Raw genomic sequence first — 13687 nt, 5'->3', positions numbered from 1 at the left:
TGTTTGTGTGTGTGCGCGTGTGTGTGCGTGCGTGCGCTGCTGTGTATATGCAGATGTGTGTAATGTATATTAAAGGTGTTCATGCTACTAGATTTCTAGAAAAGGTTTGAGATTATTTTGTAAACACTTTCCTCCCTAACATTTTATAGCAAATTTTACCCATGCATTCAGGATTCCTTGGAAAGTAGCAAAGTCATTCAGCTTGCTTGGAGTTTCCAGGCTGTAGGAAAGAAATCTCTGCCACATTTGATCATAGATGCTCTTGTCTCAGACTCCGAAGTGGACATTTGGTTCCTGCATTTGCAGTCTCTTTGCTGATCTATTTTGAAATTTTCTTGTGGCTTTATTTAGGATTAAGTTTTGTGAAGAAGGATTGTAGGTAGCTCTAATTTATTGAGTAAAACATGATAAAAATTTTATTTAAAACTCTAAGCCAACAAAATTTTATATGTAAAGTATTTGAAGTTAGAAATAAAGAATTATTAGATTTTAAAATTCATATCCTAGCCCTTGCTGGTTTGGCTCAGTGGCTAGAGCATTGGCCTGTGGACTGAAGGATCCCAGGTTCAATTCTGGTCAGGGCCACATGCCTGGGTTGCAGGCTTGATCCCCAGTAGGGGGCGTGCAGGAGGCAACCAGTCAGTGATTCTCTCTCATCATTGATGTTTCTCTCTCTCTCCCTCTCCCTTCCTCTCTGAAATTAATAAAAATATATTTTAAAAAATTCATGTCCTACTAGCCAGCAAAAACTAGCTGTAAGTGCTAATTTAATATGACATTAGATAATTCTTGAGGGTTTGGTTAAAAGAAATAACAAGCTCTTGATATATTTTTAAATCATACTTAATTCATTCCACTTGAAATTTTACTACTTCCAATCTTCCTAGTGTAGAATCTGAATTAAAGCTTATAAAATAACTTCTTATAAAACTCTATAATTAAAAATTGGTATGGTATCTGTGCTATAGGACATAGTTAAGAAGAAAGATATAAGCAGTTGATGTACCATGTACCCTATGCCCCAATTTTGTACCCAGTGGTCTTTCTCTGGGCTACCACTAATTACTGTTGTCTTCACAAGCTGGTGCTGGACTACTCACCTCAATCAACCCTGTCTCTAATAACCTAGTAACCAGTGTGTATTCTTTTTAAAAATATATATTTTTATTGATTTCAGAGAGGAAGGGAGAGGAAGAGAAATGATAGAAACATCAATGATGAGAGAAAATCACTGATTGGTTGCCTCCTCCATGCCTCCCTTTGGGGATTAAGCCCATAACCCGGGCATGTGCCCTGACCGGGAATTGAACCATGACCTCCTGCTTCATAGGTGGAGGCTCAACCACCGAGCCATGCCAGCTGGGCCAGTGAGTACTCTCTTTACCCTTCTCAAGGTTGGTCTGAGATAGGATTTATCCTAGTAGGACTGCAATACGGCAAGTAGGATCAGATAGGCTGGTGACAAGGAGAAAAGGATGGGGAAGTGAGGACTGCACACGTTCAGCTGCATATTTCCCAAGACATCTGCTCTGGTTTTAAAGATAAAATCTTCAGTTTTGTCTTCCAGCCTTCCTCCCCAAATTGTTTTCTTCCTTCAGAGCCCCAAGATAACAGCTTCTCCAATGAAATATCCAGATAGCCATGTCTCAGCTTTCCTAGGAAGTCTAGAGGGATCTTACTTTAATTCTTTGTAAACCTCTAAGAGGTGATTATCACTCATATGATCTTTATCTGTCCTTAATTTGTATGTAAAAAAAACACACACACACAAAAAGGAAACTTTCCCCCTTTTATTGGTGTAAGCAGTAAAAAATTGATAAAGATTCTTAAGAGTTGTGAGCTTGTGTTTAGGGATAAGAAAATGAGGGGAAACTGTGACTATCTTTAAAACCCAGAATAGAAGAAACACTTGATGGCCCTGGAAAGGGAAACAGGAAAGCCAGTCCTGAGGCTTCAGAAGGGAATCAGTCAGGATGGACCATCCCCAGGTTTACACTGTGAGGACAGTCCTCCCGCTGTGGTAGATTTACATTTATTTCCCTCTGTTTATAAGTTGAAGGTTGCTCACATTAATTTCAGAGAAAGAATTAAATAATAATTCCTAAATCTCTTAATTAAGTTTGAGTGAAACCAGAATGTAATTATCATTCTTACTGAAATATAGCTAATTTTTTTGTTGTAGTTCAGTTTAAATCGTGTTGTATAAGAAAAGTAAATTTTAATATGAGGCAGGGGACTATATATATTTAATTATAGGAAAAAATGTACTGCCATGTGTGATCTTTTGTAGAGTAATTTGAGATAATACTATTTAATTCAGGGTATCTACCCTTGCTGAGAAAAGTTTTGCTCAGTCATTTTTTTTAGAACTGTTTACCAGCTTATTGGCTTTTAAAAATAGGTACTTCTCCTTCTTTCAAAATTTTAGCAGCAAAATGTTCAAACATATAGGACCATATAAAGAATTTTACACTGAAAACTCACCATTTGATTTTACCATTAACTTTATCCATATATCCATTATGTTTATTTTTAAAAGAATACTATTAGCATCAAATTATTTTTTCTCTTATGCAACCTTTAAATATCTGTGTGTAACATACTCTGTTGAGATGTTGTATAGGGGCCATACTGAAGTCACTCAGAACCACGATTGGTTAGCTGAATTTTTTTTTCTTCCCCTAATCAAAACAAAGCTTTCTTTTCCCCAGTAAGTAACTCAGTTTTAAGTTGAAATTTTTATTTTATTATTTTCAGCTTATTAAGTAAATTTGTGTAGTGAAAAAGTTCTTGAGCTTTAGCTATTTTATATGACTCAGGAGTGATGGAGACAATTGAGAAATTAAAAAAAAATACAGAAAATACTTTAGCCACTTTATATTTACCACTCTTAGAGGTCTCATTAATTTCAGCAAACTTGATAGCTCTTGACTACATTAGATTAACTTGGCTCTCAGGTGAAAATTTTGTAGAATAATATAATTAGGTAAGTTGAAAGAGGTATTTTTTGGTTAGGATATAGAGCTTGTATTTTGTGTTCTCTAACAGAAGAGAGACATAGGAAGGTGAGATTCAGGCATTCATACTTTTAAAAATAACTTTATTTTTGTTGACACCATTACAGATGTCCTGATTTCTGTCTGACCTTGAATCTTGGCATGTTAGTATTGTGACTTTCAAAAGAAACTCGCATAGATGTCTAGGTGCAAAGTTTCTCCAATTATTAACACTTAAACAAATTTTGTTGTAGTATTTTCAGCTCTCCATAGGAAATCTATACCATATACCAATATGTCTCACATCTAAATGGTCATATTTGTCTTTTTAATATTTTATTTAGTTCTACTTTCTCCTAACTTTTTTTGGCCAAAAGGGCCACTATTTGAAGTGTTGTCTGGGTTGAAAAATGTAGTGTCATTTTTGACGTTAGTTCTTATGAATTATACTAGAGGCCCATTGCAGGAAGATTCCTGCAAGAATAGGGCTTCCTGTGGCCTTCTCCGCCACCCCACCTGCTTCCCTCCCTTCTCCACAGCCCCGCCTGCTTCCCGCCCTGCCTGCTTCCCTCCCTTCTCCACAGCCCCGCCTGCTTCCCCGCCGCCCCGCTTGCTTCTCCACAGCTTCGCTCCCTTCTGCAGCGCTTGGCTTCCTTCTATGCTGTCTTCAGTCTTCGCTCTGTGCCTGGATATGCAAATTAACCACCATATTGGTTGGGTTAATTTGCATACCCGCTCCTGATTGGCTGGTGGGTATGGCTTGTTGGCATAGCAGAGGTATGGTCAATTTGCATGTTTCTCTTTTATAAGATAGGATTAGATCTTTGAGAGTAGCTTTCTTCACTGTCATTTCCTTTTCCTTTCCATGTGACTTTGCTAGTTCAGGGTCTACTCATCTTAGTGTTCTTTATGCTGCTTAGCCCATCTGAATACCACTAATAGAAATTATGAAAATACTAGAGGCCCAGTGCATGATTAAATCATGCACGTGCATGATTAAATCATCCCCCAGGCCTAACCTGCCATCCTGGTGCCGGAGTGGACAGGCACCCAGCTCCCATGCTTTTGCTTTCGATCGAGGGGGAGCTGGGTGCCTGTCTGCTGGTGCCGGAGCAGACAGGCACCCAGCTCCCCCGCTTTTGATGGTCCCCGGTGGGACGTGGGCTCGCTGCCCCAGAGGCCCCTTCTGTGCCACAGCACAGCCATGGCCTGCCCAATCAGCCACCCCGGCCATCCCGAGTCCCACCCGCACCCCCGCGCCTCCTGGCCAATCGTGGGCATAGCGAAGGTATGGTCAATTTGCATATTTGTCTGTTATTAGATAGGATATTCACAGCCAGCACAGGAACCTAAAATGGCTCCCTGCTATCTACCTCAGTCACTCTCAGCCTGGATTTTCTGACTTTTCAGCCTCTCTTGGATCAGTCTTATTTCTCCAACCATATTTACTTTCACACCTTAGCACAAACCCTTTGGTTAGACTACTCTGAGCCCTTCAGATATTATCATACTCTTCTTGGTGCTCTTCCTACTTATTCTTTAAAGCCCAAATGAGTCCCATCCCCTCAAAAGAAAAAAAAAAGTTTTTCTTTACTGTTCAAACTCAAACTGTTCTCTTTTTCGGAGCTTTTGTACAGACTGAATCACATAGTAAGAGAGAGATATAGTACAGCATAGTCGTTAAAAGCATGAAATCAAGAACCAGATTGTGTGTGTTTGGGTTTAGAATCTAAACTTTAGACCCTGGCTTTGCCACTTACTGCTGTCACCTTGGACTAGTTAATTACCCTTTGTGCCTCAGGTTCCTTATAGATAAAATAGAGATAATAGTATTATTTACTCCATAGGGTTATTGTGAGGATTAAGAGATTTAATACATATGTAAAACATTCATAGTATTACAGATCAGTACAATCAAACACTTACTTATTCTCAGGGGTGTGTGTGTGTGTGTGTGTGTGTGTGTGTGTGTGTGTGGCATTCTTATTTCCCCAATTAGATATTCATCTCTTTTAAGACAGGGTATTAGATTTTTTGTTTCAATTTCTCAACACTCATGGAAATTACTCAGTAAAACTTTTTGGCTAACTTAATTTCTCCATGGCCCATGTTCCTGTGTGAAAACCTTTAGTAAGCTCTTTCTTTAAATAAGCTACCTAGGGAGACCTTGGAAAAGCTCTGAGAACCAGGAGTGTTTTAAGCATTCTCCTTTCTGGGGTCAGAGGTAAAGATCTATAAAAACTTCCACATTTGAGGTAATCTCTAGACCTAGGTAGTTTAGAGCTCAGAATGTTTTGAGGTAGGAATAAGAAAAAATGTAGTTTTTGGTATTTAACGTAGAATTAACTTTAATCTTAGTTTTTAAATGGATCACTTTTTTAGGTAAACGTTAAACTTTTATAAAGAATGAAGTAATCTTTGTAGCAAATAATAATCTTATATCAAACATTTTTTAATAAAAAAAATCATCTCCTTTTTCACAGGACTTCCAGACCCATTTGCTAAGGTGGTGGTTGATGGATCTGGGCAATGCCATTCTACAGATACTGTGAAGAATACACTCGATCCAAAGTGGAATCAGCATTATGACCTGTAGGTTTAAATGATTAATCTGAAATGAAACATAGAAATCAGAATTATTTGATAGTCTTGGAAAAGAAACACTAAAAAAGATCTGGGTTTGATCTGTGGTATAATTTGTTCTTCACAGAGGGATATAAAACCTACTGAGAAGGTACTTCGGTTAATTTATAGCTGGTTTTGGAAAATGAAGTAACCTTCATGATGACTCTATGAAGAACAAAATGTATACACAGTTCCCTCCCTCCACTTCTATCAATTAAATGAAGGTATTAATTCACTTTAGGCCAATTATAAGTATAAAACCAGAAATCATAATTGAGGTTCACTCATAGGCATTCTTTTTGCTTCTGTATGGATGGTTTCTTTCCTTTAAATTTTATTTTAATCATAATAATACTAGAGGCCTGGTGCACGAATTCGTGCACCAGTGTGGTCCCTCGGCCTGGCCTGTGGGATTGGACTGAAACTGGCTCCCCAACATCCCCTGAGAGGTCCCGGATTGTGAGAGGGTGCAGGCCAAGCCCAGGGACCCCACCAGTGCATGATTGGGGCTGGGAAGGGACGTGGGAGGTTGGCCAGCCAGGGAGGGACCGCGGGAGGGCTCCGGGGTGTGTCTGGTCCGTCTTGCTCAGACCCGATCAGCTGGACCCAAGCAGCAAGCTCACCTACCTGTCAGAGCATCTTCCCCCTGGTGGTCAGTGCACATCATAGAAACTGGTCTACCGGTCAACTGTCTGCCCTCTGGTGGTCAGTGCATGTCATGGTGAGCGGTTGAGCATCCTTAGCATATCATTAGCATATTATGCTTTGATTGGTTGAACGGACGATCGGACAATTAGCATATTAGGCTTTTATTATATAGGATAGGATATGTACTTTTTCAAAAAGGCAAATAATACCACTGTGAGACTTTTAATGGGAAAATGCAATTCTCTGCTCCCTTATTTCTGCTCACATTTTTAACTTCCAGGTAGAAGCCAGAGTTCATACCATGGCTGACAAGGCCCTTTATGACTTGTCTTCTCTATTGATTAGAGCAGACAGCATCAAATTTTCATTGGCTTAATACAGTAGAAGTGTACTAGTATTTTATGTATAAAGTCCATTTGGCAGGGAGGTGAGACACTGCCAGTCATTCAAGAATACAGGCTGACTGAAGCTTCCCTGTTTGCAGTGTGTGGTCTCAGGGTCTCTATGGGCCTTGACATCTAGCTTCCCAACAGGCTACTTCAGCCATGGTGGGCTGTTCTCAAATCTGAGGGGTTCAGTATTTTAGCATACCTATAAATCAGCTTCCCAGTTGGGAAACTGATTTAAAAAAAATGTTTGGTTTGGGGTATTTAGCTATTTAATACATGATCTGGTTCTAGAATTTTAACATGTCATGTGGTAGATACTTGCCATGTTAGGTCTGTTAGGTTTATTTGAAAATCGGTACATTCATACTGAGTGATACTTTAGTTCAGATATTTTATTTCAAGCAACAGACATGAAATTCAAATTGGCTTAATTAAAGTTAGGGGATGGGGTGGGCATGCTTTCAACACAGCTGGATCCAGGAACACACATGTGGCTTCCATGTTCCTCATGTAAAAGTTTTAGTCCTCACTTACTGGTTTAGGCTTTTTAATGTATTAGGTGATTTTTTCTGAATTTGCTGCTTTATTAAATGACATTAAGATCAAGGTTGCTGGACCAAAAATTTGACCTCTTAGAGACATTGAAATATAGTTAGGGTCTTGCTGATAGCATTATGTTATCTTACTATATTTTTGCATGGGATGACACCATGTGAACAATTGGCTGTGGTAGAGCTTTCACATGCTTGCAGGTATATGCACAGACAAGTGTAGTAACGCTTTTCCCTGCTCTGCTTGTCTGCAGGCAGTGAAGTGAAATCTGCAAGAGTCCTGCTCGCTCAAGGCCTGCATACAGGAAAGAAGCAGGGAAAAAGCGTTACAGTCAGCTTTTGTTCTACAGCATTTAAAAACATAACAGGTATGTCAGATTTTTGGTCTGTCAGCCTTGACACTGCCCCTTGAAAATGAACGGAGTACTGATGAGGTAGCAGGTCATATCATTGAGATATATTTAAAATGTTACTATAAAGATGTTTTTACAAGATTTTGTTCTTGGAATAACCATACACTCTCGTGGTGTTATTTAACAGCAGTTACTAAAATAGTTTTTTTCACTAACAAAAATTGTAACTCAGCCTGAGAGTGGCAGATGTGATAAAGGATATATTACAATTCTTTTTAGCCCTGGCCGGTGTTGCTTAGTTGGTTGGAGCATCATTCCATGCACCAAAAGTTTGCGGGTTCGATCCCCAGTTGGGGCACTTACGGAAAGCAACACATCAATGTTTCTCTCTCTCTCTCTTTTTCTTTCTCTCTCTCTCCCTTCCTCTCTCTAAAAAGCAATTAAAAAATCAATTCTTTTTAGATTTTACTCTTAAAATTACAAAAAAAAAATTTAAATTCAATACTATGGATTGATTGAACACAAAACATGTTGTACATTACCTAGCTATACTCTGAAACATTTGTGACTCTAGGCTACAAAAGCAAAATGAAAATTTTATACTGCTTACTTATAATTACCAAGTTACTCATGTAGTCTTTTTGTGTTTTTAGGTATATTGGAAAGTCTGATTCAGTTACAATCAGTGTATGGAATCACAAGAAGATCCATAAAAAACAAGGTGCTGGATTTCTTGGTTGTGTTCGTCTTCTTTCCAATGCCATCAACCGCCTCAAAGACACTGGTTGTGAGTAGATACTAGTACTTTTTAAAATTTACATATGTACATACACATATATACATACACATATATACATGTTTGGGGAGGAGTTCAAAAACTTATGTGCATGTTTGAAACACTGGTAATAATTCCTGGTCTAAATTTATTTCATATTATTTAAAAGAAGCAACGAAACATTTTAGATATGTGAATCCTAGAACTGAATCAGAGCTAGTGCTAGGTTTCCAGTGAATATGTAAGTGTTCAGAAATGATTGCTATCCAGATGTCAGGCCAAAACCGGTTTGGCTCAGTGGATAGAGTGTCGGCCTGCGGACTCAAGGGTCCTGGGTTCGATTCCGGTCAAGGGCATGTACCTTGGTTGCGAGCACATCCCCTGTGGGGAGTGTGCAGGAGGTGGCTGATCGATGTTTCTTTCTCATCGATGTTTCTAGCTCTCTATCCCTCTCCCTTCCTCTCTGTAAAAAATCAATAAAATATATTAAAAAAAGAAAGAAAGAAAGAAAGATGTCAGAATATATGTGCCTTTTTTATTTCTTAGCACCCTTCTCTGGTTTTGGTGGATTTGTGAAATAAAGTGAGTTTTATTTAGGCAATTGGAGTGTTTAAGGTGGCAGTTAAAGGGGAATTACTAGTGAATAAAAATGATATATAAAACTGAAAAAATTAAAGTTATAGAAAGGTAAACATTATAGATGAGGCATGAGAGAATGAGTTGCCCCTACATGAGTTAGTAGCAGAACTGACTCAAACCCTTATCTTACAGTTTATACTTGGCTGCTTGTTAGTACTTACTTTGTGTGTGGTGGTAGTGGTGGTGGTGGTGGTGGTGGTGGTGGGGGATGTTTGCAGTGGTTACAGAGAAAAACAATGACACTAACATTTATTGAATATTACTCAGGGATAAATTGCTTAAGAACAACAACTATTTAAGTGTCAAGCCAAGACACAGACTGAAGTGGTCTGAAATCTTTGGAGAGAAAGTAATTGCATATTGGCAGTATCACACCAGTGTCTCATGGTTTTTGAAATCTAAATTTATCAAAACTTTTGTTGAGACATTTACTTTAATTGTATATACAGTCAGAAAATTTAAAACATGTTTTATCATTAAAACATGATTAATTTTTTAAATCAAGCATGTCAAATTCAGCCCGCCAAACGTGAGTTTGACATGCTTGCTTTAAATGATAGGTCTGATTTCCAGTGGATTGTGGAAATTTACTGTCACTTAATAGATGTTAGAATCTCTGCAACCAGCCTCTTTTTTAATTGCTTTTTGTTGTTGATTTGAAATAGATCAGAGGTTGGATCTTTGCAAACTTGGGCCAAATGACAATGATACAGTTAGAGGACAGATAGTAGGTAAGTGTGGAACTCAAAGTTACATGAATTTTTGCCTTCATTTAAGCTGACCTAAACTCTAAATACCTTTTAAATAAAAGTGCAGCCCTGGCCGGTGTGGTTCATTTAGTTGGAGCATCATCCCATGCACAGGAAGGACATGGGTTCGATGCCCAGTCAGGGAACATGGATACATTTCTATAGCATTTTAAAATTTTGTTTGGTAGTCTGTGGTAAGACAAATAACTAATTTAGCCAGTCTTTATTGTTGGACATTTAGGTTGTTTCTGATGTTTTATGAGTAGTGCTGTGATAAACATAGTGTTTCTATGACTCATTTTATATATTGCTAGAATTAGGTTACTTAAAATCAGAATATCATCTAAAAATTTCTTAGGTCTTTTGTAAGACAGCATTCTGGAGATGTACATTGAAGCCCATGAAATCCTGTAACTTTGATCTTTAATATTATTCTAAACAAAGCTAATGAGAAAATACCTTGTTTCTGCCGGGATTGTATTGTGGTAAGCATTTCACTTAGCCTTTCTAGTATAATTCTAACACTAATGTCTTATTTGCATTCACTGAGAAGGTGTGTTAGGGTATCGTCTCCTGTAAATGGAACAGTGCATTGAACTGTCTGATTTTTCAAAATTTTTACAGACCTGGAAAATTTCAGAATTTTGAGACCCTTCCTAGAATGAAGGGTCTTAAGATGTCATACTTTATGTAGTGTTCTTTTAAGAAGTTGGGCTATAGTCAAGTTTTCCTGTATTCCTTCTAGATTTGAGAGTTGCCAAAAATACAATCTATAATAATAAAAGCGTAATATGCTAATTAGTCCAGACATTCTTCCAGATGAAGCTGGGCTGCGAGGGAAGCCTGGGTCCTGGGTGCCAGAGGGAAGCCGGTGCCAGCAGCCGGGGGAAGAAAGGCCTACTCTTGCACGAATTTCGTGCATTGGGCCTCTAGTTAAAGAATAATAGAGCAGCAAGAATTTCAGGCATATTATTTAGCCAAACTTCCTCATTATTCTGATTGGGATCATCTTACCCTCAAAAACTTAAAAGTGTTTTGTTCAAGGTCACAGAGCTAAACTAATCGGTATAGCCTGGTTTAGAGTTCACATCTCTTGCTGCCAAGTTTATAGTGATAGTTTTATACTACACTGAATGATGATTACTGTTTTAACTCATGGAATTCAGATATTGCCCAATGCCAGAATCTAGTGTATTTTAAAAAAAAAGATGAGTCAAAAATTAAACTGAAATTAATGTGATCTTTTCAAATTCTTCTGTACATGAATATACCGTTGATGTGTGCTGCCTCTTCTTAAATGAAGTAGTAGCTTTGCATTGCCCATTATAGTGGAAAAAAGTAATTAGACTCTTCTCCATGAACATGATAAAGCGTAGGAAACCTTAAAATTCTAATATCACTCGTAAAGGAAAAAATCTCATGGAAAAATAAGTTACTAAAGAGTGCATTCTAAAATATTAAATTAAGCCAGATGTCTTACGAAATTGTAACAATTCTTTCTTATCTATGACTCTTAGTAATGCTTCTGTTGTTTAATAGTAAGTCTTCAGTCCAGAGACCGGATAGGCACAGGAGGACAAGTTGTGGACTGCAGTCGCTTGTTTGATAACGATTTACCAGATGGGTAAGCTAAAATCATTAGAGAAATATGTGGATAATATCTTTAAAATAATGAGAAAGAAGTTGGTGTTTATTGTATACGTAACTTTAAAATTTTGCTGATCAATTCCAAAATCTAGGTTTTCCTTGTACTGGAAAATTAGTAAGGGATCTTGTCATAAATTTATAAAATAAACCAAGAATTAGATGCTAAACTTGGTTTTTAAGAGTTTTGATTAGGAAACAATTTTTTGACAAATAAAACTCTTTTGTAAATATTATATATTCAAAAGAAAACATTTTGTTTTATGAAATTACTCAAGCCTGGCCGATTTGGGTCAGTGATTGAGCATCAACCTATGAACCAGGAGGTCACGGTTTGATTTCTGGTCAGGGCACATGCCTGGGTTGCAGGCTTGATCCCAGTGTGGGGCATGTAGGAGGGAGCTGATCAGTGATTCTCTCTCATCACTGATGTTTCTCTCTCTCTTTCCCTTTCCCTTCCTCTCTGAAATCAATAAAATATATGTTAAAAAATTACTCAAAACTGGCTATATACTAGTAATTACTGAATCTGAAACATTGCTCTGTTTAGAGGTATAGGATTGAGAATCTATATAATAGTAATTGTAATAACGTAGTAACATTTATTGAGCATACATGTGTCAAATACTGTTATAAGCACTTTATATAATGCATTTATATAATTTAATTCTCATAGCATATGGTTCTGGAATTAGACGATCTGGTATCTAATCCTTACTCTTATGCTTACTAGCTATATGGATATAATAAATTTATTAATTCTGTAAGTTTTGGTTTATACTTATTTATAAAAGAGGATGACATTCTTGCTTTTTAAAAAATTAGTTTAAGTAGGCTAAATGCTTTAAAAAGCTTTTATGTATTTTCTTAGTTAAATTAAATATTTAAAAAATTATGTGGATTTTAGTATGGTCTGCACCCCCCTCCCCACTAAATTCTTGATAAATTAGTGTAATTTAATTGACATTATTGAAAAATCCTCAGTTTGGCTGATGGAAAATATTCATTACACCTCAATGTAAATATTTTAGAAGCTTCAGAATTCCAGAAAATATATTATACATTTTAAAAATAAGTTGAAAAAATTCCTATAGTCTGTGGCTTGATCTTTCAATTTGTCATTTTTGATTCATACTCACAAATCTTTTCCTGGCTTGGTTAATGCACTGAAAACATTTTGTATCCAGCTTCCTACTAATACCTTATCTTTCAATATTTTTATTTAAGCTGGGAAGAAAGGAGAACTGCCTCTGGAAGAATCCAATATCTAAACCACATAACAAGAACTACGCAATGGGAACGCCCAACACGGTAAGAACATACAAATATCTTCCCATGGTCTATGTTGTTCACCCTCCTGAAGGCGTTCCTTTCTGTTTCGCTATCAGCTTTACTGGATTTCCTATCTTGGTTTATACTGCTGTAGATCAGTAGATCTTATAGCAAGTGCCATTATTATTTTTAAAAGTAATTTTCAATAAGGATTGTTTAGCAGGTTATCCTGTTATTGTAGCTGCAGGGCCTGCGATGATACTCAATAAATATTTATTAAATAAGGTAAATGAATAAATCGAGAAGTCATCTTATTTCTGGGACTCTTAAAATTTTTTGAGCCCATTATTGAATAGCTGTAACAAAATATGTATACAGGATCTACATTTGTTCAGTCATGTAGGGGGATGAATATATTATATTGCATCCAGTAAGGTCTGTAATCAGGATAAGAACCAGGTGCTCTGAGGTTATATGGAGGGGCACCTGGCTTAGCATGGGGAGCAAGGGGATGGTGGAACTTACAGAGAAAAACTCTGAAGGGGCAGAATCTCTGAACTAAATCCTGAAAAATGTTAGGATTTAGCCAGGTAAGGGGAAGGTAGTAATGCTCACAGCTATCGTGCAGTGCACCAATGGTTATATGCCAGGCACTGTGCTCAGCATTTGGGCTGTAACATTGAACACGTTGGAAAGACCTTCATGGAGCTTAATGTGTAAAGACAGGGATGCAAGATATTTTTTGGAAACTCCAAGGGAGTGCTTTATTCGTAACTGAAAATGAGTAGGATAAGTGGCTGAATATTTTTTCATTTTCTTTAAAGTAAGAACAAAGTTCAATAACCAAAAAAAAAGTAAGAACAAAGTTTATTTGCCACCTGTACTCAGTGTTTGTTTTGCCCCACCTCCTCCCCCCCCCCCCCCCCCCCCAGCAGGCCTGGCTGGCACCAGACATAGAACATCAAATGCTTCTCATTAGCTATACGTACTTCTATTTGCTAGGGATTAATTGTTTAACTCATTGAATCACAGTTTTCCCTGTTGTG

General features: G+C 37.4%; 1 protein-coding gene across 5 annotated transcripts in view; it reads left to right on the top strand.

The window, feature by feature from the left end:
• The window catches only part of SMURF2 (SMAD specific E3 ubiquitin protein ligase 2), a 90346-nt gene that overhangs the window by 53726 nt on the left and 22933 nt on the right, over window positions 1-13687 (top strand). For 4 of the 5 annotated variants that reach the window (XM_054709117.1, XM_054709116.1, XM_028157356.2 and 1 more), the window contains exons 3-7: window positions 5480-5588; window positions 8216-8349; window positions 9642-9707; window positions 11265-11349; window positions 12597-12680. In XM_054709117.1, coding sequence (XP_054565092.1) covers window positions 5480-5588; window positions 8216-8349; window positions 9642-9707; window positions 11265-11349; window positions 12597-12680 — 478 coding nt within the window. The remainder of the gene's footprint in view (window positions 1-5479; window positions 5589-8215; window positions 8350-9641; window positions 9708-11264; window positions 11350-12596; window positions 12681-13687) is intronic. The other variant, XM_028157355.2, reaches the window with a different exon arrangement.

The sequence above is a fragment of the Eptesicus fuscus genome, chromosome 20 (assembly GCF_027574615.1).
Source record: "Eptesicus fuscus isolate TK198812 chromosome 20, DD_ASM_mEF_20220401, whole genome shotgun sequence".
Classification (NCBI taxonomy): Eukaryota; Metazoa; Chordata; class Mammalia; order Chiroptera; family Vespertilionidae; genus Eptesicus; species Eptesicus fuscus.
The sequence above is the reverse complement of the archived record's forward strand: the minus strand, read 5'-3'. Positions and strand labels throughout refer to the sequence as shown.